Source organism: Thermobia domestica, chromosome 11 (genome assembly GCF_964235325.1).
Source record: "Thermobia domestica chromosome 11, izTheDome1.hap1.1, whole genome shotgun sequence".
NCBI classification, from domain to species: Eukaryota; Metazoa; Arthropoda; class Insecta; order Zygentoma; family Lepismatidae; genus Thermobia; species Thermobia domestica.
Genome location: NC_137464.1, coordinates 230,803,155 through 230,831,012, shown reverse-complemented (window position 1 = coordinate 230,831,012; position 27,858 = coordinate 230,803,155). Strand labels below are relative to the sequence as shown.

The 27,858-nt window shown below is 36.9% G+C and overlaps 1 protein-coding gene across 2 annotated transcripts in view; it reads right to left on the bottom strand.

Moving 5' to 3' along the window:
* Positions 1-24,326, bottom strand: part of LOC145664805 (proteasome subunit beta type-3-like) — a 107,434-nt gene extending 83,108 nt beyond the window's left edge. Inside the window, exons 1-2 of one of the 2 annotated variants that reach the window (XM_081731767.1) lie at positions 24,230-24,326; positions 15,925-16,050 (exon numbers count right to left, since the gene is read on the bottom strand). In XM_081731767.1, the coding sequence (XP_081587893.1) occupies positions 15,925-16,050; positions 24,230-24,232 (129 nt within the window). In that variant the 5' untranslated portion in view covers positions 24,233-24,326. The remainder of the gene's footprint in view (positions 1-15,924; positions 16,051-24,229) is intronic. The other variant, XM_081731769.1, reaches the window with a different exon arrangement.
* Positions 24,327-27,858: the final 3,532 nt, after the last annotated feature.

The window sequence follows — 27,858 nt, the reverse complement described above, 5'->3', positions numbered from 1 at the left end:
TTTGGTTGCGTGTTAAGCAAATCGTCAAAGAAATCTTTCCATCTATTTAAGATACTATCCGTGTCAATGAGAACTGTACCATCAGATTTCTTTAATATATAAGCACGAGGTTGATAGCCTTTCTTAAATTCGTTAATTCCCTTATACATGTTCCGGATGTTTTTATTTTTACTATTATCTTCGAGTTCCTTAATTTTAGCTTTCAGAAAATCGCGTTTCTTTGTTTTCTAAAAGTTTTAGAAGTTTCCCGCCTGATGTCTGCGTAATTTTGTGTAGTTATTTCATTCGGATTTTGTAGCCAGCGTAATTTTGCCTGTTTTCTCTTCTCTGCTAGTTTTATGCATTCCTGGTGGAACCATGGTTTCTCCTACGTATTTCCGCGTGTCCCAATTTTTCTTTTGCTGAAATTTTAATGCTATCTCTAATTTCAATCCAGGTATCCTCAACACTAGTGCACTCCGAATCTTCTAAAGCCGAGAATCTATTCGAAACTTCAATCTGGTATTTCTCTCTTACCTGGCTCTCTTCTAATATCTTTAAATTGAATCTCTCCGTTTTCGGACAATGAATATTACCTTTATTCAACGATAACCTCTCTCGTATTATGGCTGCTACCAGGTAGCGGTCAGTGTCACAATCAGCCCCTCTAAACGACTGGACATCAATTATGCTAGATTGCCTTCTTCTATCTACTAAAACGTGATCAATTTAATTATGTGTTTTCCCGTCTGGTGATGTCCAAGTGTATTTATGAATGTCGCGATGTGGGAATTTTGTACTCTTCACGATTAGGTTTTTGGATGTTGCAAAGCTCACGAGTCTAACACCGTTGTCATTACTTTCCTTATGCAGACTTTCGTTCCCTATAATCAGTTTGAAAATATAACTTATATTATTTTAAGAAGTACATTATTTCTTTATTATCGTCCAATCTGTTCTAAAGGCTATAAACTTAATGTATATAATCAGAGTTATTGAATCAATTTGTTAGAAACTATTGATTGCTAATGGCATTAATGTAGGGTATAAAATATATTAGAAGACTTAGCTGAAAAATGTTATATTAATTTCTCTTTTCCTGATTTTGATAAATATATCAGATGTAGTCTAGAATATGAATCTAACAAGATATTTTAAGTGATCCTTTATTTACAGAAAATGAAATAGAAATCATATAAAGGATAGGCAAATTATAGACATTTTTACCTTTTCCATCGCTCTATTGGAAACTGGCGTCTTGCATGAAATGCAAGCTTGTTCTCCCTTCTTATAATTATAACCGTTTATATTCTAAAGAACACGTATGCGAAGCGGTACTTTGTTCTCAAGATTTGCAGTTTTCTTACGGAAGTTAATCCGGGCCAACTCAACTATTACGTAGATACATCACAACTTGAAGAAGTAGTCAAGCAAACGTGTCAATCGCTGCATTGCTCTGTGCTTTTTCTACTTTTATCTTAAATAGAAAAAGTCTTCGTTATAACGAATCTCGGAGCACACGGAGATAAGGAAAAAGGGCAGCAATGATATTGGAAAATTTATTATTATTATCATTATTATTATTATTATTATTATTATTATTATTATTATTATTATTATTATTATTATTATTATTATTATTATTATTATTATTATTATTATTATTAGGTAACTATTGTGTCTGACTTTGTGATAGACAAGCACCGACGTAGGTTTTGTCGGGATTATTGTATTTACGTCCACTTTCTTCACTCCACTATTTCGTTAATTCGTCTTCCATAGCCTCAAAGCATAAACGTTGACGTTAAATTACCAAAAAAAAAAAAAAAATAATAATAATAATAATAATAACGAAATGAAATCTTTTAGTTTAACGTCCCACGATTATGCCGTTTAGGCTAAGAAAGACGGGTGATGAAGGCAAGTGAATGATGATGGAAGAATTGGTGGAATGAGAAAGTGGGAGGAAACGGGAATACCCCAAGAAAACCCACGGACATGGTGTTGTCCATCACAAACTTACTTGGCTGGGCATCGAACAAGGGACTCCCTGCACAAGGGAGAAGGGCTCTTATTATTGAGACACCGAACCCTCCAAGAAAAAGAAGAAGGAGGGAACGAAAGGAAAAAAGTATTTGTAAGACTTCTTTATAATAGTATAACGAATAGCATCTGTTTGTGAGCACGCATAAGCTGTTGTCATAGGCAGTAGCATACACAGAATTTCGTCAATAATAAGGAGACATCCAATCTCCCAAGTTCATATCGTTATTTATCTTTTAATATGCTAAATATTTATTTATTCATTTACCTCACACGTGAGACCGAAGTAGCTCTGTCTCCCTACGTGCAACATTCCAAATTACAGTGCACACGGCAGAAATATGCGAAGGATATTTTCCAACAGGGAGGAGGAGAAACGGCTGCAATGATATTGTGCACACTTTTCCGGTTCTTATCAACAAGCTGTCATAATTTACAGGATTGTGCACAAAACAATTAAGCAATGTTGTCAGATGAAAAATATTTTCTCTTCTGTTATGTTTGTATATGTGTGTGAATTTATTGACAAATCTAATTTAGAAAATGCAGAGGACTTAACACAAGGATATGAAGTGGTCGTTCGAGAAATATTACAGAAGTTGTTGAGCAAATGGTTGAATGAGAAGATAAATTCAGTCGTGATGGAGAGAAGTTTCTATTTGTAAATGAAAAAGCTAAGAATATCGTCCTAACTTGTGCGAGTAACATTGGGTGCACATAGTCGTAGTGTATGTAGTGGAACTTAGTATAATTTCAACATTTAAATATTGTTGGCTCTTTTTTTTTTCTATAAGCTTGACATTATAAACTTGACTATGATGAACAACTGAATAGTAGAAATTGTTACATTTGTAGTATTAGTATTAATAAACTTAATGAAATTGAAGTAACATTTCTTGTTGTTTCACTTTTCAGATTTACGTGTGAGACAAATGATGTTGAGGTTTACGCCGGATGGTACAGTCCGCGGCATAAAATTTGTTACAAAAATTCTAAGTCCAAATGAATAACAAACTCTTGCCCAGTTTTCTTATGCATTCCCGCAATACATGTATCAATCGATTAGTTGCTTCTAGTATTTATTCCAACTCCTCCCCTTCCTCCACCTCTCCTTGTCTAAAGCAGTGTGTGTGACGTAGTACACTCTTTCCATTCAGCTGAAAAAGAAACAGGAATCAAGTTTACAACGTTATAGCTTTAAAACAGTCTTTTCCATTCGTTTGTTCTGAAATATTTTTAAGAGCCTAAATTAAAGGAAAGTCACACAATCTTCCCAGAGCTTCATAAATATCTTTAGTTTCATTCTTTTCTTTCTTTAAAGAGTGCAAGCTAGTAAAATGCTCCCTAAGAAATCTATGGAAATTGCCAAGAGCTCTAAAATATCTACGGACAGAAACGAGTTTTATTCAATGATTCATTGAATTTCTTTTCAGTAAGTGCAAGCAAATGTTTCAGGGGAGTCATTTGGGCAGGACAGGAGGGTGTAATTCCCCCTCTCTTGAGCTTCATAAATACGTATTTTTTGATCAAATGTATAGTAATACACCAATAAAAAGTTAAAATCTTATGTCGCCCGAGAATCTCTTCCTCCCCCCCCCCCCTCCCTTCGAATAATGTCTAAAAGACAATGGTTTTAACAACAAACCTAAACAAACCTATAGAGCTACGATAGCACATTGCTAAAGAGCTTACATTTGGTTTCAAGAGTCGAAGGTTTGATCTCAAGCCATATGACTTCCTGGGTGACATTGAGAGAGAGAGACAGAGAGGGATTCAAGTATGGAGACAGAGAGGGATGATTTGTATACACAGATTTAGAATTGGGGAAAAAATGATCGGACAGCATTCGTATTATGACGAAAATTCTGATTTTGTGAAAGATAAGGAGGGTAGTTTTCGAACTGCGAGGATCACATTAGGCAGTTGTCGAATTAATGTGGAGAACTCTTTTTAGAGCATCAGATGATTACGAAAGGAGAGAAAGATCTTCAGAACTGAGGAATTAAGATTTTAAAAAATCTGGTTTCGGCGACGGGTTTCGAACCATGAACCTTGTGGACATCGAAACATGACTTTATCCATTCTGCTACCGAGGATTCTATTACTCGTTCACATACGTTTCCCTTAGCTGCGTTGAAAGCTACCTTAAGGGGATATTCCAAAAGTTGACTCGGTAGATGCGCCATTCAGTTAGGACGTAAACCTCTTGTAACTTAGTTACAATGTGCAAAATGAACTTCCTCTTCTTCAGGACACTTTTTAAAGCTTTAAAATTTGTTACTATTGTTTTAATTAAGTGACATTTGATAGAACCATCTAATAAAGTAGTGCCAAGCCCTGTGCGTCATTGTCTGTTAGGTGAATGGTTAATGTAAGTTACTCCTACGTGGATGGTCCGAGCTTCCAATCAAGACCATTCTTATCATTTTATTTGAGCTACGCTCATACTGTATATTCCATAAGTTCAATTTTGAAGTAATGTAGTCACAGCTAGTTTAATTCGAAATAATTTTCCAATATTATATTTGTTAATAAATTTACATGGCACTCCTCACTGTTTGTAGCCATGCATAAATGCAAAATTGTTTTAAAAGTATATTTTACTTTCAAGTTTTATTGTTTTTTAAAATTGTTCTTCAACTTTATTTTATAATTATTATCTATTTCTTAATTATAACATATTTTCTATTTATATTGTATTCTATGTTACACGTTTATTATTTATATTTTATGTCTTACCTTTGAAGAGGAGCTTTTGACAATTCAGAGCAGCAGGGACATACACAGGATGCAATCAAGAGCTTTTGCCCCCACGAAATCACTACATTTTTTGTAAATTATATCTAATTTTAGAATGATGATAGCCGGGGCGGATTCAGGGGAGTGCGTTCGGGCGATCACATCCCCCAGAATAGGGAACTTTTTATACTTTTTATTTTAGGATTCCAGGATTCGCCCCTGGATGATAGACATTTTAGTAAAATATGCCCTCAATCGCTGAAATAAATTCCTGTCAAGCTTTCGATCGCTGAAATAAATTTCTGTCTACGGTCTTGCAAAACAGTGACGATTTTAGGGAGTGATCAGTTAGTAATGCCTCCCTGGAGCAACGACACTTCCCCAGAAGTTATATCTCCGATAATTCAGAATGTGATTTGTGCATTGTCACTTTTCACTCTCAGTGTCTTGAAACGCACCAAAAAGGAACTGTTCTGAAGTATTTACTGGTTCTCCCTATGACCCCATTTCAATATGGCCAACCTTGGACATATACACATCTGAAATATCACCTTTTATGTCAGTGATCCCGAAAACTATCCATTCGACACAAATATAGGATATTTTCGATTCTTTATTCCTGTCACCCTCCCATTGTCAACTCGAAGCCAACCAAGGCTTATTTTGGGCTTACGCAGCATCCACAGTGTCACTTTTCATCTTTTCATATGAATTCGACACTAATTTCGTTCGTATTTGACTACTTTTACATGTCACCTTCACCTCTTGGTAGGGATTTTTCAGTATCTCGCCCCCACAACTATGGAGAAATTTCAACCAACTAAGTATAATTATAAATTATCATCTGAAACACAACAGTACGGGTGATCTTTTTCGCAGAGGAATTCGTTAACTACTGTTTCAATATCAATGTATTGGCTTTTTTTGCTGTCCATGCTGAAGATTGCCAAAGGGCTAAACTTCTTCTGCACTATTGTGCAATGAATATAGGTTTTAGTGGTTTAATTTACTGAATACTCGCTTAGATGTTGCTCTCGTCACAGAAAAAGTGATATACAGTTATGAAAGAAAAATGAAATGAAATATTTAAGTTTTACGTCCCACGATTATGCCGACTATGCTAATGGAGAGAGTAATGCTGAGAAATAAATGAAATTGTTTAATGAAAAAAGTGGGAGGAAACGGGAGAAACCCGGGGACGCTCATGCACACGGTGTTTGTCCATAATAAAGTTCATTCGGCGTGAGCTGGGATCGAACCAAGGACCCCATGCACCATAGGTAAAGTTATAAAAGAATAGGCGTCTAAACAAATACGGAACACTACTATCAATGAGAGTTATATAAGATTAGATTTTTAGTTATTTCATTCTAAGTTAAAATTTCAATCAATCTTGTTCTTCATTACTGTTCGAAAACTTAAAGTTGTTGCTGCAAGGACGTGATAAATCTTTTCAGTAGAGTTCGCAGTCCCCTCCACAGCTTCTTTTTCATGTAAGGCTAAAGTAGTCTCAATTTATACATCGAGGAAAAATAGTGGAATTACGAATTTTCAATGGGCCCCGTTTTACTCTGGGCTCCCTCAACGCACTGCCGTTAGTTACGTCACTGTCCAGGATGCATGATGCAGCTTCTGCTTTTAGGAATACTTTCTAAGGCAGTAGGAGTTTTTTTTTAACTGCTGTGTGAATTAAGTTGTATTTGCTAGAAGTGTTGGTTAAAGGAAACTAAAGATCCTACACTCAAACACAAATAATCTCTTTCGAAACTCTAATGGAAAACGAAACGAATCGTCCTAAACATGTTACGCTTTTGAAGAGAAAAAGAGCACAGCAGTAGTTGCACATACGCTTAATGGCGTTTCTTGGATACAAATTTATAACTTACAAAAGTCATGTTCACGTCATGGTTTGATAGATAAAGGGTTAGTAAAAGGAATTCTTACGCTGGTGGTCGTGGGTTCGAATCTCTGCTCTTCTTGTTACTTTTTTTCTCTTAGCTACACTTAGTTTGTGCATTCCAAACCTCGAAGTTTGGTTTGAATTATTTATGAAAGCAGATAGAGTATTAATTGTAGTCGAAATTAGTTTCAAATATGAGATTATAATTACATATTTTGTCTAACTTATTACGTATCAATTTTTATATCAAATTTTCCAGTCTTTATTTAATTCATCTTCCGGTGTAATACAATGAACATTTGCAGAGCGACGTTAGTCGGACGAAAGTACTATATTCCATTGTTACTCTAATATACCTAGGTATTTGTTCATATATTTATAAATTGTTTACTAAGTAAAAACTTATGGCGGTCCACATTATGTGTCATATAATAGACAGTACGAAGGCGGACATAGCAGAAGGCGTATTGCAAATATCCCTGGTGATAAAAACTAGGGGTCTTCTTCACTAGATTCGAACCACTGTTACAGGCGGTTTTGGTTTACATAGCAAGCATAATACCACTCGACCACCAAGTCTCGCACGTTAGCCTCTTTATTAATGCAGAACATACTGTGACACTTACATCCACTGGTGTCGCGTAATGTATTTCATAAAATTTTGTTAATAAGTGGGTCGAATTAGGTAGCCCTCGAGAGGGCTGATGGTATTGTGGGCGAGCATTTGTTAATAGTGTGTATAGTCCCCTTGGGACTCGAATACAGCTGCCATACGCCGTGGCATTGAATCCACCAGGCGAGAGATATAACGTTGGGTGCAACAGATCGACCACGCATCTTCAACACGCTCCCAAAGATCATTAGATGTTCGTGGAGGATTGTTCGACCAGGTTTCCCGCAATGTTCTTGCAACAGAGGCCCACATATTTTCAATAGGGTTCAGATCTGCTCCATGAGGAACCCAGTCAACTATTTCGACATCAGGTTGCCTCTGCAACCATGTCTGAACCACATTTGAATTATGTATCGAGCTATTGTCCTGTTGCAAATATAATATGTCGTCACCTACATGAGCTTTTATTTCCGGAAGCGTTTCATCCAGATGTTCCACATACTTGTGGGCGTTTAGGCGACCAGGAATCCTGTAGATTCCTCCGAAATTTGCAGCCTTGCATATCCATGCCCAACAGTGGACAGTTACATGTCCCATTCGACCAGAACGGGAAACGTATTCAGAGGCATACCTTTTTCCAGGGGGGCGGTAAACACGCTTCGGCCCGAAGTTTGCACTGGAAAATATTTTTTCGTCTGTGAAAACGACCTCGTCCCACACACGTGCAATATTTAGCTGTGCAAACGCCAGACGGTCAACCATGTGGTCTTCTGTTAGTCGCTCCTTAACAGCTGCCCTGTATGATCTCAAACCAAAGGATTTGAGTCTACGACGGACAGTCGTAACATCGCCTGAGAAATTGGTTTCCTCTCGTAACCGTCGGCCAGACATGAAAGGGTGCTCACGGCATTGGGCAAATACACTCTGGTCTTCTTCGGCAGAGGAAACTCTTTGTCGCCCTTCCTCTTTTCCGTCTTACTTCTTCTGTTTCCTCATATCTCCTCCATCACCTCCGTGCTGTAGCACGGTTAACGCCATATCTCGCGCCTGCCTTGCTATAGTTCATGCCCGCATGCTCAATTAAAGCAATCACGCTGCTTTTAACAGAAGCTTCGTAGTGAGCCATTTTCACACCAGAAGCAAAATGATAGCTTTGCTTAGGTGTTTGAACGGAACGTGCTTCATGTGACGTCACGTAACAAGGCGGAATTTCCTCTCATTGCTGTAGACGATATCGTACGCCCTTTGCTGGGTATTTCGTGATGGAAAAAGTGCTTTTAAGCAGTTCATGGCGACAGCTTTGAAATCAAATGTAAAGTATGAGAATTAAATTTGTCATATCTGTAGTTTGGTGTAGAGACAAAACAAAATTGGAAACCAAAGGTTTAAGAACAACTCAGATTATTAATATAAAACAAGTCAAAGATTATTAACTTGTATTATCATACAAGAAATGCGAGAATTTTGAAACAAAGAAAAATAACTTAGAAATTTGCAACTGAAGACAAAAAAACTAACCTAAACACACTAAAGGGTATGAGTAGGGGGATTAATGGGGACGTCAGCAATGAGGCTATATGTCCCCGTCTCGATTAACGCGAGGGATGGATTTTACCATTTCACTTTGACGGAATAACGTAGAGGATGGAGAGGAGGGGGAAGATACATAACAGCTATAAATATAAAAATTAAAGTGACAATGTTCGGTGATGAATAACTCTTGAACTACCCGATCGTTCTCCATCACATTTTGAACATAGATGAAATTCGAACCTGGGAAGCTTTTTGTTATTTCATTTTGATATTAGAACTTGCGGAAGAGGAGGGGAGGGTAAATATATGAAAATGAATAAAACTTAATAACTCTTGAACAATCCGACTGATCCCAATCAATCAAACATTCAATATAGATAAGGTTCGGACCTGGGATGTTTTCATTTTTTGCCCTGACGGCACAATGTAGGGGAGGGGAAGGGGGACTATGTAAAAAAATAAAAATAAAAATGCTGTCTTGGTGACTTCATCACGCTTAAACCACCGAACTGATCTTAATCAAATTATCAACATAGATGAGGTTCGGACCTGGGGTGGTTTTTATCATATCCCTTTGATGGTAGAACGTAGGGTAGGAGGAGAGGAGGGGAGATATCTATAAAAATGAATAAAACTTAACAACTCTTGAACCACCTGACCGATCTCGATCTAATTTTCAACATAGACGACGTTCGGGCCTAGAAAATTTTGTTTTAATATTTTCACTTTGACGGTAGAACATAGGAGAGGTTAAGAGAAGGGGAGATTAATATATAAAAATAAATAAAACAACTCTTGAACCATCCAACAGATTTCGATCAAATTTTCAACGTACATGACATTCGGGCCTGGGATAATTTTTGTCATACCGTGCCCCCAACATGGAGAGGGGAGAGGGATGCATAAAATCATCGAAAACGACCAATATCAAAGAGTGTTTTAGTAATAGTAAAACCATAACATATTACTATTTTTCTTTAATTTAGCCCAGCGAAATCCGGGTGCGACTTAGATTCGAGGACGTCTTAAGTTCGAGTAGTTATCGAGAAATAATTAAAGATATTAACGTGTTACTGAATTACTTTGCTAATAATAATAATAATAATAATTATTATTATTATTATTATTATTATTATTATTATTATTATAAGTATTATTATTATTATTATTATTGAAGATTTGATCATTCAAATATTGAAAGATCAAAATATTCAAATACCTTAAGACAATTAAACGTGTGTCATCGCCGACTAATAATCACTAAAAATTCTAAATTTAAACAAAATATTCACACATGGTTCCGACTTGAGAACCTCCAGATTATTAGCTAGCGCCTTGAGCACAGATCCACGCTCTATATGCGCTAAATGGTATGTTTTAGTATGTTTAAATTAGATTTCCTTGCCTCCAGTTACAAAATTCTAAGTTAGTATTTTTCGTTCTTTCAAAATTTCTTTCGATTTTTTTTAATCATATAAGTCAATAATCTTTGGCATAGTTTATATTAATAACGTGGTTGTTCTTAAAACTTTCGTTCGCTATTTGGTTTCTTCTCCACACCAAACTACAGATATGATACGTTTAATTCTCATACTTGTCATTTGGTTTCAAAGCAGTCACCATTATCTGGTAAAGCAATTTTGTTCGCCACGATTCATGCGTTTTGTAACAAAACACGTCAAGAAATGAGTTAAATGAAGGCTGCAAGAGTTTATATCAAAGTTGAGTATTGTGAGCTAGTGACAAGCATGTAATAACGTCTCGTATTTGAAAATAATGTTAGCTACTTTTAATTCACTAATTGGTATTAGATTTAATTCAAGCTTAAAGAATTGGAATGAACAAACTCAGTGTAGCTTAAAGAAACAAAACGTAAGAAGAACGGACGAGATTCGAACCCTGGACCACCAGTACAAAAATCCTGTTCACTAACCCCTAACCTAACAAGCCATTAACTTCTATAACTCTTAAATTTGCAAGCAAATAACATTATACGTTTGTGCAATCAATCTTTTGCTGTTTTCGTCTTCAAGAACGTAACATGTTTACGACGATTCGTTTCGTTTTCCATTAGAGCTTCTAGAGAGATGATTTGTGTTTGAGTATAGGATCTTTTGTTTCCTTTAACCGACAGTTCTAGCAAATACAACTCAATTGAAACAGCTGTAAAAAAAAAACTAGTACTGTCTTAGAAAGTATTCCTAAAAGGGAGAAACTCCATCGTGCACCCTGAACAGTGACGGGAGTGCGTTGAGCGAGGCCAACAGCAAAATGGGGTCCATCGAAGATTCGTAACTCCACTTTGAAGGGTTTTTAATTAATTTTACACTTTTTCCTCAATGTCTAAAATGTAACTACTTAGCCTTAGATGAAAAGGAAGTTGTGAAGGAGCTATAGACTGTGAAGTCTACCGAAAAGATTTATCACGTCCTTGCAGCAACTATTTGCAGCAACTATTTCCAGCAAAAGGGAATAAGTACATCAGACCTAAGTTTTCAGAAACGCTAAAAAACCTTCCCGAGGCGTATTTGTGTTTCTTTCAACACGTGTATAACTGATTAATTGTAGCAAAAGAACTGACAAACTCTAAGACAAGAAGAAGAATCTTGTATTGTAGCACTGCAATTGGTGAGAAAAGTTTAAAAGTGGAAACATATTTTTATGTACTTATTCCCTTTTTCCAATCAGTGGTTCAATTATGAGCCTATATTTTTCAGGTGTTAAAAATAATAATAAGAAGAAGAAAACTTATTAACTGGTAGGTTACGCTGGACTCTTAATTGTGTATATGGAATAATGGAACGTGGGGTTATACAGATGATTTTGGATTTCTGTTGGCGAACAATTAATCTTTACCCTAGTAGGGAATACTGGTTGGTCCGGATTTCGAACAGTAATGAAGATCAAGATTGATTGAAATTTCAACTTAGAATGAAATAAATAAAAATCTAATCTTATACAACTCTCATTGATAGTAGTGTTCCGTATTTGTTTAGACGCCTATTCTTTTATAACTTTACCTATGGTGCATGGAGTTGTTGGTTAGATCCCAGCTCGCGCTGAATGAACTTTATTATGGACAAACACCGTGTGCATGAGTGTCCTAGGGTTTCTCCCGTTTCCTCCCACTTTTTTCATTAAACAATTTCATTCGTTTCTCACCATCACTGTCTCCATTAGCGTAGTCGGCATAACGTGGGACGTAAAACTTAAATATTTCGTTTCGTTTTTCTTTTATAACTGTATATCACTTTTCCTGTGACGAGAGCATCATCTAAGCGAGTATTCAGTGAATTAAATCACTATATTCATAGCACAATAGTACAGAACGAAGTTTAGCCCTTTGACAATCTCCAGCATGCAGAGCAAAAAAAAAAAAAGCCAATACATTGATATTGAAACAGTAGTTAACGAATTCCTCTGCGAAAAAGATCACCCGTACTGTTGTGTTCAGATGATAATTTATAATTATACTTAGTTGGTTGAAATTTCTCCATAGTTGTGGGGGCGAGATACTGAAAAAAATCCCTACCTAGAGGTGAAGGTGACATGTAAAAGTAGTCAAATACGAACGAAATTAGTGTCGAATTCATGTGCAAAGATGAAAAGTGACACTGTGGATGCTGCGTAAGTCCAAAATAAGCCTTGGTTGGCTTCGAGTTGACAATGGGAGGTGACAGGAATAAAGAATCGAAAATATCCTATATTTGTGTCGAATGGATAGTTTTCAGGATCACTGACATAAAAGGTGATATTTCAGATGTGTATATGTCCAAGGTTGGCCATATTGAAATGGGGTCATAGGGAGAACCAGTAAATACTTCAGAACAGTTCCTTTTTGGTGCGTTTCAAGACACAGAGTGAAAAGTGATAATGCACAAATCACATTCTGAATTATCGGAGATATGACTTCTGGGGAAGTGTCATTGCTCCAGGGAAGTGTCGTATTATTCATTACTGTTGAGTTGAGTTGATTTTAGTTTAGCGTCCCTTTCAGCAGCGAGGCTATATGAGACGTGGACCTACTGATTGACGTGCAATCCGAACCACATGAGCTCCCGCCGGGAATCGAACCCGGGTCTCCCACGCCAAAGGCGCGTACGCTAACCGCTTAGCCACGGAGGAGCTCAGGGAGGCATTACTAACTGATCACTCCCTAAAATCGTCACTGTTTTGCAGGGCCGTAGACAGAAATTTATTTCAGCGATCGAAAGCTTGACAGGAATTTATTTATTGATTGTTTGGGAGGGGCGATCGTTCGAAGTCAAATCAAGGTAATAGCGGATTGCAAAAAAAAAGAAAAGAAAAAAGGAAAAAAGAGAGAAAGAAAAGAAAAGAAAAAACAAATTTAGAAAAGGAGAAGTAGCTTTTCTGCAGAATTAACTTTCTTAAGAAAGTAAGGCCTATCTACTTTAGGTTTTAATTTAAGTTTTTAATACAAAGATGTAAAATACTTAGGATATGTTTTATTTTTAAAATAAAAAGTATAAAAAGTTCCCTATTCTGGGGGATGTGATCGCCCGAACGCACTCCCCTGAATCCGCCCTGCTATCATCATTCTAAAATTAGATATAATTTACAAAAAATGTAGTGATTTCGTGGGGGCAAAAGCTCTTGATTGCATCCTGTGTATGTCCCTGCTGCTCTGAATTGTCAAAAGCTCCTCTTCAAAGGTAAGACATAAAATATAAATAATAAACGTGTAACATAGAATACAATATAAATAGAAAATATGTTATAATTAAGAAATAGATAATAATTATAAAATAAAGTTGAAGAACAATTTTAAAAAACAATAAAACTTGAAAGTAAAATATACTTTTAAAACAATTTTGCATTTATGCATGGCTACAAACAGTGAGGAGTGCCATGTAAATTTATTAACAAATATAATATTGGAAAATTATTTCGAATTAAACTAGCTGTGACTACATTACTTCAAAATTGAACTTATGGAATATACAGTATGAGCGTAGCTCAAATAAAATAATAAGAATGGTCTTGATTGGAAGCTCGGACCATCCACGTAGGAGTAACTTACATTAACCATTCACCTAACAGACAATGACGCACAGGGCTTGGCACTACTTTATTAGATGGTTCTATCAAATGTCACTTAATTAAAACAATAGTAACAAATTTTAAAGCTTTAAAAAGTGTCCTGAAGAAGAGGAAGTTCATTTTGCACATTGTAACTAAGTTACAAGAGGTTTACGTCCTAACTGAACGGCGCATCTACCGAGTCAACTTTTGGAATATCCCCTTAAGGTAGCTTTCAACGCAGCTTAGGGAAACGTATGTGAACGAGTAATAGAATCCTCGGTAGCAGAATGGATAAAGTCATGTTTCGATGACCACAAGGTTCGTGGTTCGAAACCCGTCGCCGAAACCAGATTTTTTAAAATCTTAATTCCTCAGTTCTGAAGATCTTTCTCTCCTTTCGTAATCATCTGATGCTCTAAAAAGAGTTCTCCACATTAATTCGACAACTGCCTAATGTGATCCTCGCAGTTCGAAAACTACCCTTCTTATCTTTCACAAAATCAGAATTTTCGTCATAATACGAATGCTGTCCGATCATTTTTTTCCCAATTCTAAATCTGTGTATACAAATCATCCCTCTCTGTCTCCATACTTGAATCCCTCTCTGTCTCTCTCTCTCAATGTCACCCAGGAAGTCATATGGCTTGAGATCAAACCTTCGACTCTTGAAACCAAATGTAAGCTCTTTAGCAATGTGCTATCGTAACTCTATAGGTTTGTTGTTAAAACCAGTGTCTTTTAGACTTTATTCGGGGGGGGGGGGAGGCAGAGATTCTCCGGCGACATAAGATTTTAACTTTTTATTGGTGTATTACTATACATTTGATCAAAAAATACGTATTTATGAAGCTCAAGAGAGGGGGAATTACACCCTCCTGTCCTGCCGAAATGACGCCCCTGAAACATTTGCTTGCACTTACTGAAAAGAAATTCAATGAATCATTGAATAAAACTCGTTTCTGTCCGTAGATATTTTAGAGCTCTTGGCAATTTCCATAGATTTCTTAGGGAGCATCTTACTAGCTTACACTCTTTAAAGAAAGAAAAGAATGAAACTAAAGATATTTATGAAGCTCTGGGAAGATTGTGTGACTTTCCTTTAATTTAGGCTCTTAAAAATATTTCAGAACAAACGAATGGAAAAGACTGCTTTAAAGCTATAACTTTGTAAACTTGATTCCTGTTTCTTTTTCAGCTGAATGGAAAGAGTGTACTACGTCACACACACTGCTTTAGACAAGGAGAGGTGGAGGAAGGGGAGGAGTTGGAATAAATACTAGAAGCAACTAATCGATTGATACATGTATTGCGGGAATGCATAAGAAAACTGGGCAAGAGTTTGTTATTCATTTGGACTTAGAATTTTTGTAACAAATTTCATAGCGGACTGTACCTTTACATATGCTCCTTGTCATTTTCATCAGCTGTTATTCATGCATACAAAAATTGATTTTATTTGCCTCTATGTTTTGCGTTTTTGCCGGGGAAGAACAAGCAAACTCATAAAGCAATGTGGGAAGAGACATAATGAAGCAGTATGAGATTCTTAAAGGTGATATATATTCAGAGTATGAGACAAGGAGGATTATATTTCTAAAAATTGTAGGCTTAAAATTGCAACCAAGAAAACTTTAACATTTAGATTGTAATACAAAAACTTGGATTAGGAGGTATCTTGACTTGTATTTACTGATCAAATTATATTTAGTTACTGCTCAATATAATTTGTATTTTATTTCTAGTTTCTGTTTCTATCCTAGTCTGAAGGAACACCTTGTTTGCGCACAGATTTTAAAGCTACCATTGTGGCAACGTTGGACAAATATCGGTGTTCAAAAAGGCCAACAGAGATTTGTGCGCAATTTGGGATCTAGAATGTGCGCAATCCAGTTGTTCCCGGAGAAACAGCAATAGAGAAGCGAAGTCCCTAACACACACACATAATAGCAGATGTAAGACGACAATTATTTATTCACGTTGTATAGCTTAATTAACTTTAGTAAATATCAGTGTCTACATTCCTACTACCTACTACCTAAGTCTACATTCAAAAGGAAAAATACTGCTGCCTCACCTTGCATTTCGTATCAATAGTTCTGTGCAAGAGACCAAATCTTCGATCTGAGGCAATGGCGATGCAGTTCTCCCCTGCCATGGCGATCACTCCTCCACCATTAAGGCGCATTGGATCAATCGAATCCTAAGAAAGACAAATAATCAATAATTACTCTTCACATCAAAGTCAAAGCATTTTTAACCGACTTTTAGAAACATGAGGAGGTTTTCAATTAGATGCACTTACTTTTGTGTGTGTTTGTCTAAAAAAAAATCTTTCTCGTAAGTTCCATATAAATTTTATCGTGAACTAGTGAAAGGTTTTGGAGTTAGACAATGAAACTTATCAACAGATTTGTGTGATTACGTATAATTCCTAACGTGCATATCGTTTATATATATATATATATATATATATATATATATATATATATATGTATATATATCAGGTGTTATAAAAATGGCGCCCACGGATAAGACAGCGCTATTCTTCAGGTTAAAATAAAACGAAAATATTACGTAATGATATATCCTCTAGGGAATCAAAAGTTTCACTACGTGGCAACGTCGCATATTAACTTAGAACCATTACCTTTACTCTTTGACTTTATCAGTTACAGACCTGGACAACTTATTAGCAATTTTAAAATTTTCCCATAAAAATTGAAGAAAATCACGAATTAAAACAAGAATACGTATGTAAACATTTTAATATCTGAATAATTTTGTATCCCACTTCATTCTATGTACTGTTACAGTATTTCAGTGCTTTGTATGGAAACCCTTGACTTGATATAGTGCCTGGATTCGTTTTGGCATCTGGTTTGTTAACGTATAGCAAAAGTTCTTTATTTTCTGGATCACCGTGCCATACATTATTCACCACTTCTATTAGCTGGTTTGTGAAGTTGGATACTGCTTCGTAACTTTTTTCTTCAGGAAAGCCACAGAGACTCTGTGTCGTCCATATCTGGGCTGTTCCCAGGCCATGGAAGGGCTAGAACGCCTTTTCTTATCCAAAGACGAAGATATCCTTAGCCTTGTGGCACGACGCACCATCATGCATAAAAATGGGGTCCCCAGATGGAAACCATTTACGCAACTGTGGCAAAGTATGTTCTGTGGTGAGTGTTTGATACTGCCCTGCGTTCATGTTCCCTTCTGTTCATAGAGACGTCTCAGCCTTTCACACTAATGCAGCTCTATACCATCACTCGTGTTGGAGATTTCACACTTTGTCTTACATAATCTGTCTTAAAGACTTCACCTTCGGTTCTCCTCACATACTGGGAGTTCTCTTCTACAGAAATAATGGTCTCATCATTGAACACATCCTGTGTATAAATGACCATGTTTCAATGACTTTAAAATTACTGAAGTCCATATGAATCACATTAAAATTCGTTCAGTAACCAAAAATACTGGCAACCTGTATATTTGCAATCCATCAAATTACACTTAAATGATAAATGATGTATTATTACACTCAAATGAGAAATAAAACATATTTTCTCAATCATCTGCAGTCAAATCCTGGTGATCCCTGGCCCAACTGATATCGTTTCTTCACCATTGAGGGACTCGGTTGTTTCCTTCAGGAGTGCCTAGCTTTCAGCCCTCTCTCAAACAATCGGCGACAAACAGAACTCGATGAAACATGGACATCAGCATTTGCGAGAATTCCCTGTAATAGTGTAGGTCACTAGGCAATTTTTTCTTGATTCCCTTACCAGCAGTCTATCTGCATAGGCCGATAGGGATGATTTTCGGCCGAAAACACCTTTACGGTTTGGTGACAATGCATTCTCACGGCGTAAGTTTTGTGCAAATCTTGTAACATATGATGCAGTGGCCCCTACGTTTCAGCTAATCTCCAACTTGAATATGCTTTTCAAGTTCAACAGAGTCGGAATTATCGCTTGTTTCTTTGGAGACACACCTTTTCTCGTACCCATTGCTCCAAAACCACAGTCCACAACAATTTAAAGAGTCCTCTCCAAGCAAACACACAAAATCACACTTGAACCCCCCTACATGTACACAAGACACTCGTAAATGAACCAGTAACTGCTCCAGCAAGTCCTTTTCCTATCAAGAAAGGTTTAATATTATCAGTGATTTTATCTCCGAAGACGAATTTGCTTGCCCCTTGGGCTTTCCCTCCATTCAAACATTCCTCGCCTGGAAAACACGTGTAATCACGTTCTATCAGATTACTGGATGAATCATCACTCAACTGCCATGTAAAAATTCGTAAACAACTTGTAAATGTCGCTCAATAATAACCTGTCCTGTGGTGTATCACAAACGACTAGCTCTCTTCAACAAAATTTACGAAATACAATAAATCAACAAATTTGCATGAATTTCAAAAAATTGCTAATAATTTGTCCACGTCTGTACATCGATTGTTACGTTAGTAAGTGGTGCTAGTGTCAACCAGGGGCGTCATTTCAGACATCGCTTGGATAGGGCAAGGGTACCACCGACATAAGACCTTCACGTTTTGTACTAGTATATTAGTAGATAATCGATTAAAGTATATGCATTCCTCAAACTCTTGGGGCGGGGGGCAATTGCCCCCTCCTGCCCTCCCTAAATGACGCCACTGGTGTCAACATGTATCGACAGTGTTCAAAGTGAAAAAAAAAACAGAGGTGGAATGTTTTATTACAATTTTGACTCGACATAATCTAAATGTTGAAATACAGTTCATGTATGCTAACTAAAATATTGTACTTCAATTTACATAATGACTGAAAACCATAGGAGAGCTTCTCTGTAGTTCCGGGTGGGGGAGACATGGAAAGACTTTGATCCCCCAACAACTTTCTGAAAAAAAAAAATTAAAAAATATCCCCTTATGGTTTATTATAGAGAATTATACATGAAAATGCTCAAAACCCGAGTTTTATATTAGCAATTTCCTGTGGAAAACTCCCGGGCCCTTATTCCACTGATTGGTAATCCAAGCTCCCGGACCCTTTATTCGACTGAGGGGTAATCCAAACTCCCGGAAATCCGACCGCCCAATAGCAGACAAGCCCTAAATCCGCCCATGCTCAAAAAACGACATTTATATGCATTAAGCCAAGACAACACACATATATAAGAAAGAAAATTAAATATGGCCAATCAAAATATAAAATAGATTAATTTCTTTGAAGACACCTCATTTTAAAAACGAAAGATACGAAAATGATAACAAAAATGTCTGGGTTGTCAATTTAGAAATTATTTCTATACCTACAAAAAATAAAATACTTTTACTTGCAAATCTATTCGTCAATTAACGTGTTTAAAATGAATTTATTGATGGTATTTATCATCTACTCTCCAGTGACGGTATGCCTTCGTTACTGAAAAACCAGAGGCGGTATGGCATACCACCGCATACCGTCTCACTCCGACCACTGTGCATCGACTTTAACTGCCATCTGGAAAGAATCGATGTAGCTATTTGATGGATTGGTACATCTACTCTATGGTTCTCTATCTCCACGATGTTACCAGATAGTGTAATTCGTGTACGACGGACCGAAAGGTACGTATATAATTGTATAGGTATCTGACTAAACTATTAGAGTAACGAAACACTGGAAAAATTAAGTAAACTTAAAGTTAACCGACTCCAAGAACACACTAAAAGCAGAAAATATTTTTCTTCTTAAAATATGACTGGACCTCAACAGACGCACTTAAAAGTAGAAAATAAGAAAAGTGCTGAAAAACCGAAAATAATAATAATAAGCGCTTAGAAGCCGAAACTCATTCATTATCATTATTTATTTATTTAAGTCTGTGCTAAGCCGAACAAATTAATCTATATATATATAAAAGAGAACGCACAAAATCCTTTGTCCGCTCATCACGCTAATACGGCTGAACCGATTTCTTTCATTTTTGGGGGGTTGTTAGGATTTGGACCCTAGATGGTTTTTATCATATCACTTTAATTTTTAATTACCAGTGTCTTGAGATAATTGACCAATCAGGTGTCCATACGTACAAAAAATCCTTTGTCCGCTCATCACGCTAATACGGCTGAACCGATTTCTTTCATTTTTGGGGGGTTGTTAGGATGTGGACCCTAGATGGTTTTTATCATATCACTTTAATTTTCAATTACCAGTGTCTTGAGATAATTGACCATTCAGGTGTCCATACGTACAAATCCTTTGTTATTAGTTCATCATAGGTATAAAAATAAACGTATTTATATGCAACCCGCATGACCCTGTGACTCGGCGGGTTAACATAACTGACAGGCGCTATAAATCACTTGAAAGCGAAAAAGTAAAAATTATCTAAGTAACAAAGTTTATTGCGTTCCGGGATGACCGCAGCGAAGCGGGGCGGGATGGGGTGACCGCAGCGAAGCGGGGCGGGTTAACATAAATGACAGGCGATATAATGTTAACATTAGTGCAATCTTCTATGGTTTTTATCATATCACTTTAAAGCGAAAAAGTAAAAATTATCTAAGTAACAAAGTTTATTGCGTTCCGGGGTGACCGCAGCGAAGCGGGGTGAACGCTGCTAGTGCCTAATATAAAATTAGTTTGAGTGGTAATCTTTACTGTGCCACCTAGCCAGAAGTACCTTTGAAGTAAAATACTATGCTTCTGAACTCTGTTATTTCTAATGTCTTATTATGATTTTATTGATTTATAGGGATCCGCGATGGCTCAGTAGTAGAGCGTTCACCTTTGGTGCGTGGGGTCCCGGGTTAAAACCCCTGCCCCGCCAAGTGAACTTTGTGGTGGACAAACATCGTGTGCGTGGGTTTCCTTGGGGTTCTCCCGTTTCCCCCACTTTCTTCATCCCAGCAGTTCATTCATTGCTCATCATTACCGTCTCCTTTAGCCTAACCGGCATAACCGTAGGATGTAAAACTCACAAAATTTCATTTCATTTTATTGATTTATTTTACGTATTTATCTTTGTTTAGTTCTTTTACTAATTTAAAGATAAATTTCCTTTTCTGGCAATGCAAATATCACATATCTTATAAATGTAGGGCCTAGCCCCCTACTGTATTAAAAATTTTTATCTTGAATTGAAAGGAATTATAAAAATTTTAAGAATATGAACCAAAAAAGCGAAAGACTAGGAGCTATTAATAGAAGACTATAAATATTGTACAACCATGGTCAAAAGTATCTTGTGTTACACACGGGGCCCCAATGGACTGGCTCCATGGAGAGTGAAGCACAGTCATCGAGAGAGGGCGCTGTAACAATGGTTCGGAGAGAGGGATTAATCGGGTTATTATGTTATTTTTAGATGTATGTTGTTGCTACAGGTGCCTATAGTACGTGTCAGCCGAATCAATGGGTCCGTAGCGTGCTGTCACCAAACCTTCGATGAGAATACTGTTTCAGCGGGCGAATGCTGCAAGTAGCAAAGGTACTCATTTCACTAAAAACATCTCCGATGTTATAGTATGTTATAACTAGATCCCGGATTTCTAAGCAAATGCTTATTTTCCACAGTTCTAAAGGTATGCAGAAATGTTGAGCTTTATAGTACATACCTCGACAAGCAATTTTAACCATAGTTGTTAGTGCTTAAAATGCTTATTCTGGCAAAAAGAAGAAGAAGAAGATTTTGCTTACTCTTTTTAAGACTATCATTTGAAATTGCATATTTTACTAAAAAATATCACATTAAACGTGCATATGACAGTTCTGAGCACTGGCATGACCGTTGATTCCAATTTTTCGCTGTTCATCCATAACTACTTCTCCAAACTACCCAGTTTAACAAAACTTTTAAGATTAATTCACACATAGAGTACCGTTCTCATGCTGTGCCCCCTCCGTGCCGTGCTCCACAAAGTTTCTGTTCAGACTTCGCCGGTGTGACCAGGTGAAAGAAGCTCATAATGCAAACTTGCTGACCATTCCACCATACAGAGAGCACAATCTTCTGTGGATACAGAGGTGGTCTTAAAATATGAGGAGCAGTTTCACGTGGCGACAACGCTTGGGAGTGTTATAGAGGACCTACTTTTCGTCACTAGTGAGCAAGCGATCAAGGTGTGTTCAGGTGCGTAAGGACAAACAGGCTGTCACTCGCTGTTTCTTGTTGGCTATCGACAATGTGAGGGTTACACACTTGCTTCGCTTGTATGACATTCCTATCCCATGCAAGTACAGTCAGACTGTTTCAGCGGTAATATAGAATATTTCTGCAAGTTCATCACACGTTAGACCACTGTCTTCCTCTGGCTGCTTTCGGGTCCTCGTCATCCAACACATGTCATCCACTACGAGGCTCATCCGAAAGACTCATATGTCTCCTGAACGTAATTTCTGGAACAAATGCCTGACCGTGCGTTCGTTCACGGCATTCTCCCCAAATGCCTGACGTATGCGGCGACTTTAAAGTCATACAACAAATACACGCGAACAAGCACTTTCGATACCTCCATTTTTCTTCGATACGGGACGAGCTATGACTGCTGTGCCTGTATTTCTGAAAATCGATAGTGAAACTTAACTCTTGATCACTTGGCAGGCACATGCTGCATTTTATTTCCTCTTTGTGGGCACATGATTAGTGGGACATCAAATACAACAAGATCATTTTTAGTTAGCTTGTAAATAATTTTCATTTTTTCTTTTTATTCTATAATAATCATAATCATAAATCTATGCTTACAGTTTCTTTTTATTTAATAATAATGAAATAGTACTAAATCTGCTTTGCATTACACGTTCAGCAAAAATATACAGTAGAGTTCTCTACTTCATAGCTCGCAGAAATCAGTCTCTCTATACAGAGAAAGAGGCAGAGAATACAGCAGGCGCAAAGCAGTACTCCACTGTGATAAGATGTGATCATCGATGTACCAAGATGTACCAAGGTTCGTACGTAGCGACTATGGGCTCTACCATGGGCGGCGATTGGGGGGGCAAAGGGGGCAATTGCCCCCCCACTTTTCTGAAATGGCCTGTAATGTATATAGTTTCAACCAGGGAAATTTATATATTAACATTGATATACAAATATTCAGATCATGTCTTGCCCCCTCACTTTTAACGTCCAATCGCCGCCACTGGGCTCTACATAAATCATAGAACCTATTACTTAATGCGTGACACGAACCAATACATTCAGTGCGTTCCCCGGGATTCGATTGCAGTTACACATGCAACAAGGGAAAAATCCATGGACATTTAGTTTTGTTGCAATATCTTCCTACTCATTTGTCAAGAGCGTTGGCCCACCTGGCGATTGTCGAGTAGCTGGGTGGGCCAGTCCGCTCCTGCTGACATACAATACTTCAATTATTGGTTCTAGGCCCAGGTAGTCTCAAAATGTTTGTTGAGAAGAGAATGAACTAAGGACTTAACTGAATTTAGCACAATAGGCTAACTACTGACCAGGGACGGGTCCAGGGGCAATCGCCTCCCTCCCTCCAGAAGAGGAAACTTTCTTATTTTACATATAAATAAAATCCATCCCAGAGTTTGGAGCTCTTAAAAGTAGCTCTAAGTAGTAGTATTACAACCCACCGCCCTCCCCATAGAAGTCCGCTGGATCCGCCTATTACTTTGGCGCCATTTTTCACCTGAGTTTAATGGATGCTATACGATGTAGTTTGGGCTATATACAAGAGGCAACTCAGAGTTCATTTTAACTTTTAAAAAATCAGATAAAAGGGGGAAGGGAAGCTATATATAATAATAATAATCGAAAATAACCAATATTAGTGTCTAATCCATAGTTTTCGGGATCATTCAGATGAACAGTGACATTTCCGATCCGGTTTAAATCGAAAATCAGCCTCGCCACTTGGGAGAAGGGGAGAAATAGATATATAAAAATGATCGAAAATGGCCACTATCAGTGTCGAATTTATAGTTTTCTGGGTCGCTTAGGTGAACAGTGATACTTTTGATCCCGTTTAAATTCAACCCCGCAACTTGGAGAAGGAAGAGATATTTAAAAATGATCGAAAATGACCGATATTAATGCTGAATCCATATTTTTTGGGGTCGCTGAGATGAACAGTGACACTTCCGATATATATATATATATATATATATATATATATATATATATATAATCGAAAATGACCAATATTAGTGTCGAATCCATGATTTTTCGGGGTCGCCGAGATGACCAATGATCTTCCGGAGCTGTTTAAATCGTTGAAATACGGAGTTCTGCACTTAAATTTTTATTTCAACCCAGCGAAGCGGGTAAGTTAGATTATATACCAAACTTCAGAAAGATAAAAGAAACATGCTATAATGTGATTTTAGAGGTTTACAGTTTGAAACCATTAGGATATAACTGACGCTAGCACTTACCATACTGGTTAGTATATGCAAAAATTCCTTGACGGCCAATTCAACAAAATTCAAAATCAACTGTGTTTTTTCTTTCTTTGTTTAACTAGTTAATGTTTTGCATCTTCAGGTGCAAATATAGGTCCCAGTCACCAGGACTACTTACTTCTTTATAATATAGTAATTTTGATTTAAAAATTGATGGATATTGATTCAAGATGGCAAATAACTCTTCCAGCAGTTCATTTCAAAATTGTTTCTCAGTAGTGCTTAACTGTTAAGCTTTTTTCTTCCTAAATATGGGCTTGTATGTAGCTACAAATCGTCAAGCATTCATAACCAATACAGTCGACATAAGTTAAATGATAACACTGACTGCGTTTTATTGTGTTAATTTTGCAAATTATCTTTGTGATTACCATCCCTTACAGTTTTTTTTCTTTTATATACATTATTTATATTTTTGCGGACGAAAACAATGTGTATTATCTGTCAGGAAAGTAAATGTACACCTATTTTTCGAGTCTGGCATTCCTGCTCTCCATCCATGGAGAGTATGAGAATTAAATCAATCAAATGTTTACTGAGGGGCAAAAAGAAAAGTCTAATCTGCATAAGACATTGCCGAGGGACACAAGCGGTGAATACGAATAGTGCATAGTCTAAATAAAGGACGACACCGAAAGAGAAAGCCAGAAACAGCTCTTAAACGGAGAAAAAAAGACTAAAAATTGTCGAAGTGGGAACATAAAACACAAATACAACAAATACGCCGACAACAAAACGTTCACTACGCCATGATCTTGGTGTAGTGGTTAAGGTGCTGGCTTACAAATGCGAAGGACGTCAGTTCGAATCTCCGGTAAGGACTTTTTAAAATTTTTTTTGTTAATAATACATAGTGTTTAGATTAGGCTGGTCAATACTTTTGCACAGAGGCCCGGTTTAGCTCTGACCCACCAGAGGTGCGAGAAGGGAGCCATACACTTTTTCTCTCTCCCTCTGTGTGTCTGTTTATCTATCTATCTGTATATATATATGTATATATATATATATATATATATATATATATATATATATATATATATATATATATATATATATATATATATATATAGATATATAGATAGATAGATAGATAGATATAACGTTTTTTGTGAATGCCATAACCACCCTAATATTCAGCGGATTGAGACGAAACTTGGCACAAACATTAATTGTTGAAATATCTTGATGAGTTCGTTAACCAGAATAATCAGATGAAAATGTTCAAAATGGCGGCCCTTCAAACTCTTAAAAATTTCCAAGGGAACCAAATTTCGCCCATAAATAGGTATTCAGGAAGTTTGAATAACTTTTCCTCTTTTACTGAAATATTTGTGTGCAGGGACTTATCCTCTTTTATTGAAATATTGGACCCGATTAATTACCTAAAGAAGGTTCACGTCGTTTTGCTACGGTCAGGCTTTTTTTTTTGCAGGAGGGGGGGCTATTTAACTATCGGAACAAGATGATTATTAGTGATGATATGAAATTACACATTGAAAGTGAAGTAACTTGTGAAACGTGTTATTTGAAAGAATAATATAATAAATGTGCTTTCCCCTAACACAGAGAACTGTAAATCATATATTTTGAGTTTGGAAGCGTGAATGGCGAGGAGCGTTATTTGATTTGCTTTTTAGTAACACATTACATTGCATATAAAGGTAGGCAACACTAGTGGTAAGTAAAATAATAATAATAATAATAATAATAATAATAATAATAATAATAATAATAATAATAATAGGTATTTTCGTGGCAAGGCAATATCTTCTTCAAACGTAATGATTGTAATGCCATATCTCCCTTACAAACCAAATGTTACCAATTTATAACGAGAGAACGGGAAATTGTAGAGTGATGGGAGCAACGTTGGACAGTATGCACTCATAGTAATCAGAAAAATAAGCGATTTCAATGCAAAATGACGAAGAGTCATTGTCATGGGGAGTCATGGGGCCACGGCAGAGCCCTCTTTAGGCAAAATGTCGATAACTTATATCGAGAGAGCAGGAGGTGATACTGGGATGGGACCAACGTTGGACACCGTGGACTCATAAGGCGCATCGAAAAAATTAGGTGGGGCGCCAGCCAGCCTTACTTATTTCCACATAATAATATCAAATTATAATGTCAAAATACACACACGAGTTAGCTAGTAATATTTCATATTATTATTATTATTATTATTATTATCAACAGCGTCTTTTCATTACGTGTGCATGTTTGACATGAAACCAAAGAGAAGATCCATCATTCGTATAAGGAATAAAAATAGTCAGTTACTTTAACTGTGAAGGACGGCGAAAAATACGAAAAGAGTGACTACCTGTAGGAAAAGAAATAATACTTTCTCTCAAATGGATAAAAAAAAACAAGCCGAGATAGATTCGAACTCGCATGGACGGCGCGAAAAGCCAGTGTTTTGTCCACTTTTTTTCACTGACTCACCGAACTTCTTTCAGTAACTTACTTATTGCTAATTTTACTTGCTTCACTCGTTTAATTTGCTTTTTCTAATAACTTGTAACGACAAGGACACGAACACAGAAACATCGAGGACAGTTAAAAATCATAAATGATCTTCCACCGGGATTCGAACCCGGGACACCATACACCAAAGACGCACGTGTTAGCCAGTAGACCAGCGGGGAGGACACTGGTCACTCCCTGTGTCGTTAGGGATTACGACCACTGTATTACCAGCTATCACTTCTGTGTGTTGTATACTATGATCACATCTTTCTTCTTTGCAGGAAGAGTTAAACCTACATTCTATGTAATACATGAGGTATTTAGACCTACATGCTCTTCATATAATGTAATAGAAGGGTCATGCTGGGAATAAGAAAAAGAACATGCCTTGGACAAAACGGAAACTATTGGCATCAGAAATATTCATCTACGAGGCATGCGCAGTAGTATGTTTCAGAACAGTTACTGTTTAGTTCAGTAAACGAAGAAAGAGGTATGAAAAAGCAAACATGTCGCGTCAACGAGATCGACCAGAGTTGACAGAGGAAGAAGCAGATGTGTATTAATACAACTTGGTTAAATTGATAATTGATTCTTTATCCTGTAGTAGATCGTATCACAACTTTACGGGAGAGCAGAAATAGGCTTACTAACGCTATCATATAGTAAGCTTTAGTAACACGATCATATAGACACAAATGGATGTAACTGTGAGTACTACAACTTGGATTTAACAAAAGCCGTTTAGATATTCGGTGGTTTGTAGGGTTGTATAAGACACAAAAAGATAAGACACAATATAATTCTTCATACCTCAGCTTCCAGTAGCAAGATACATGCAATTCCTGGTTAGATACTGAAACTCCTGTCGGATTTTAATACGTGACGTATTGCAGGATACAAAATGCTTTGCATTACTTGTTTGTTTGTAGACAACTACTAGCTTAGTGTTCTGAAAGGTTGTGTATAAACTAGGGATACCCAATTCCGGAATTATTGCTTTCCGGATTCCCGAAAGTAAAACCGGACAAATTCCGGAATTCGGAAAATTCCAATTTTGGAATAATTTCGGAATTCGGAAAAATCCGGAATTTAGAAATTTCTGATTTCGTTAACATTCCGCAATTCGG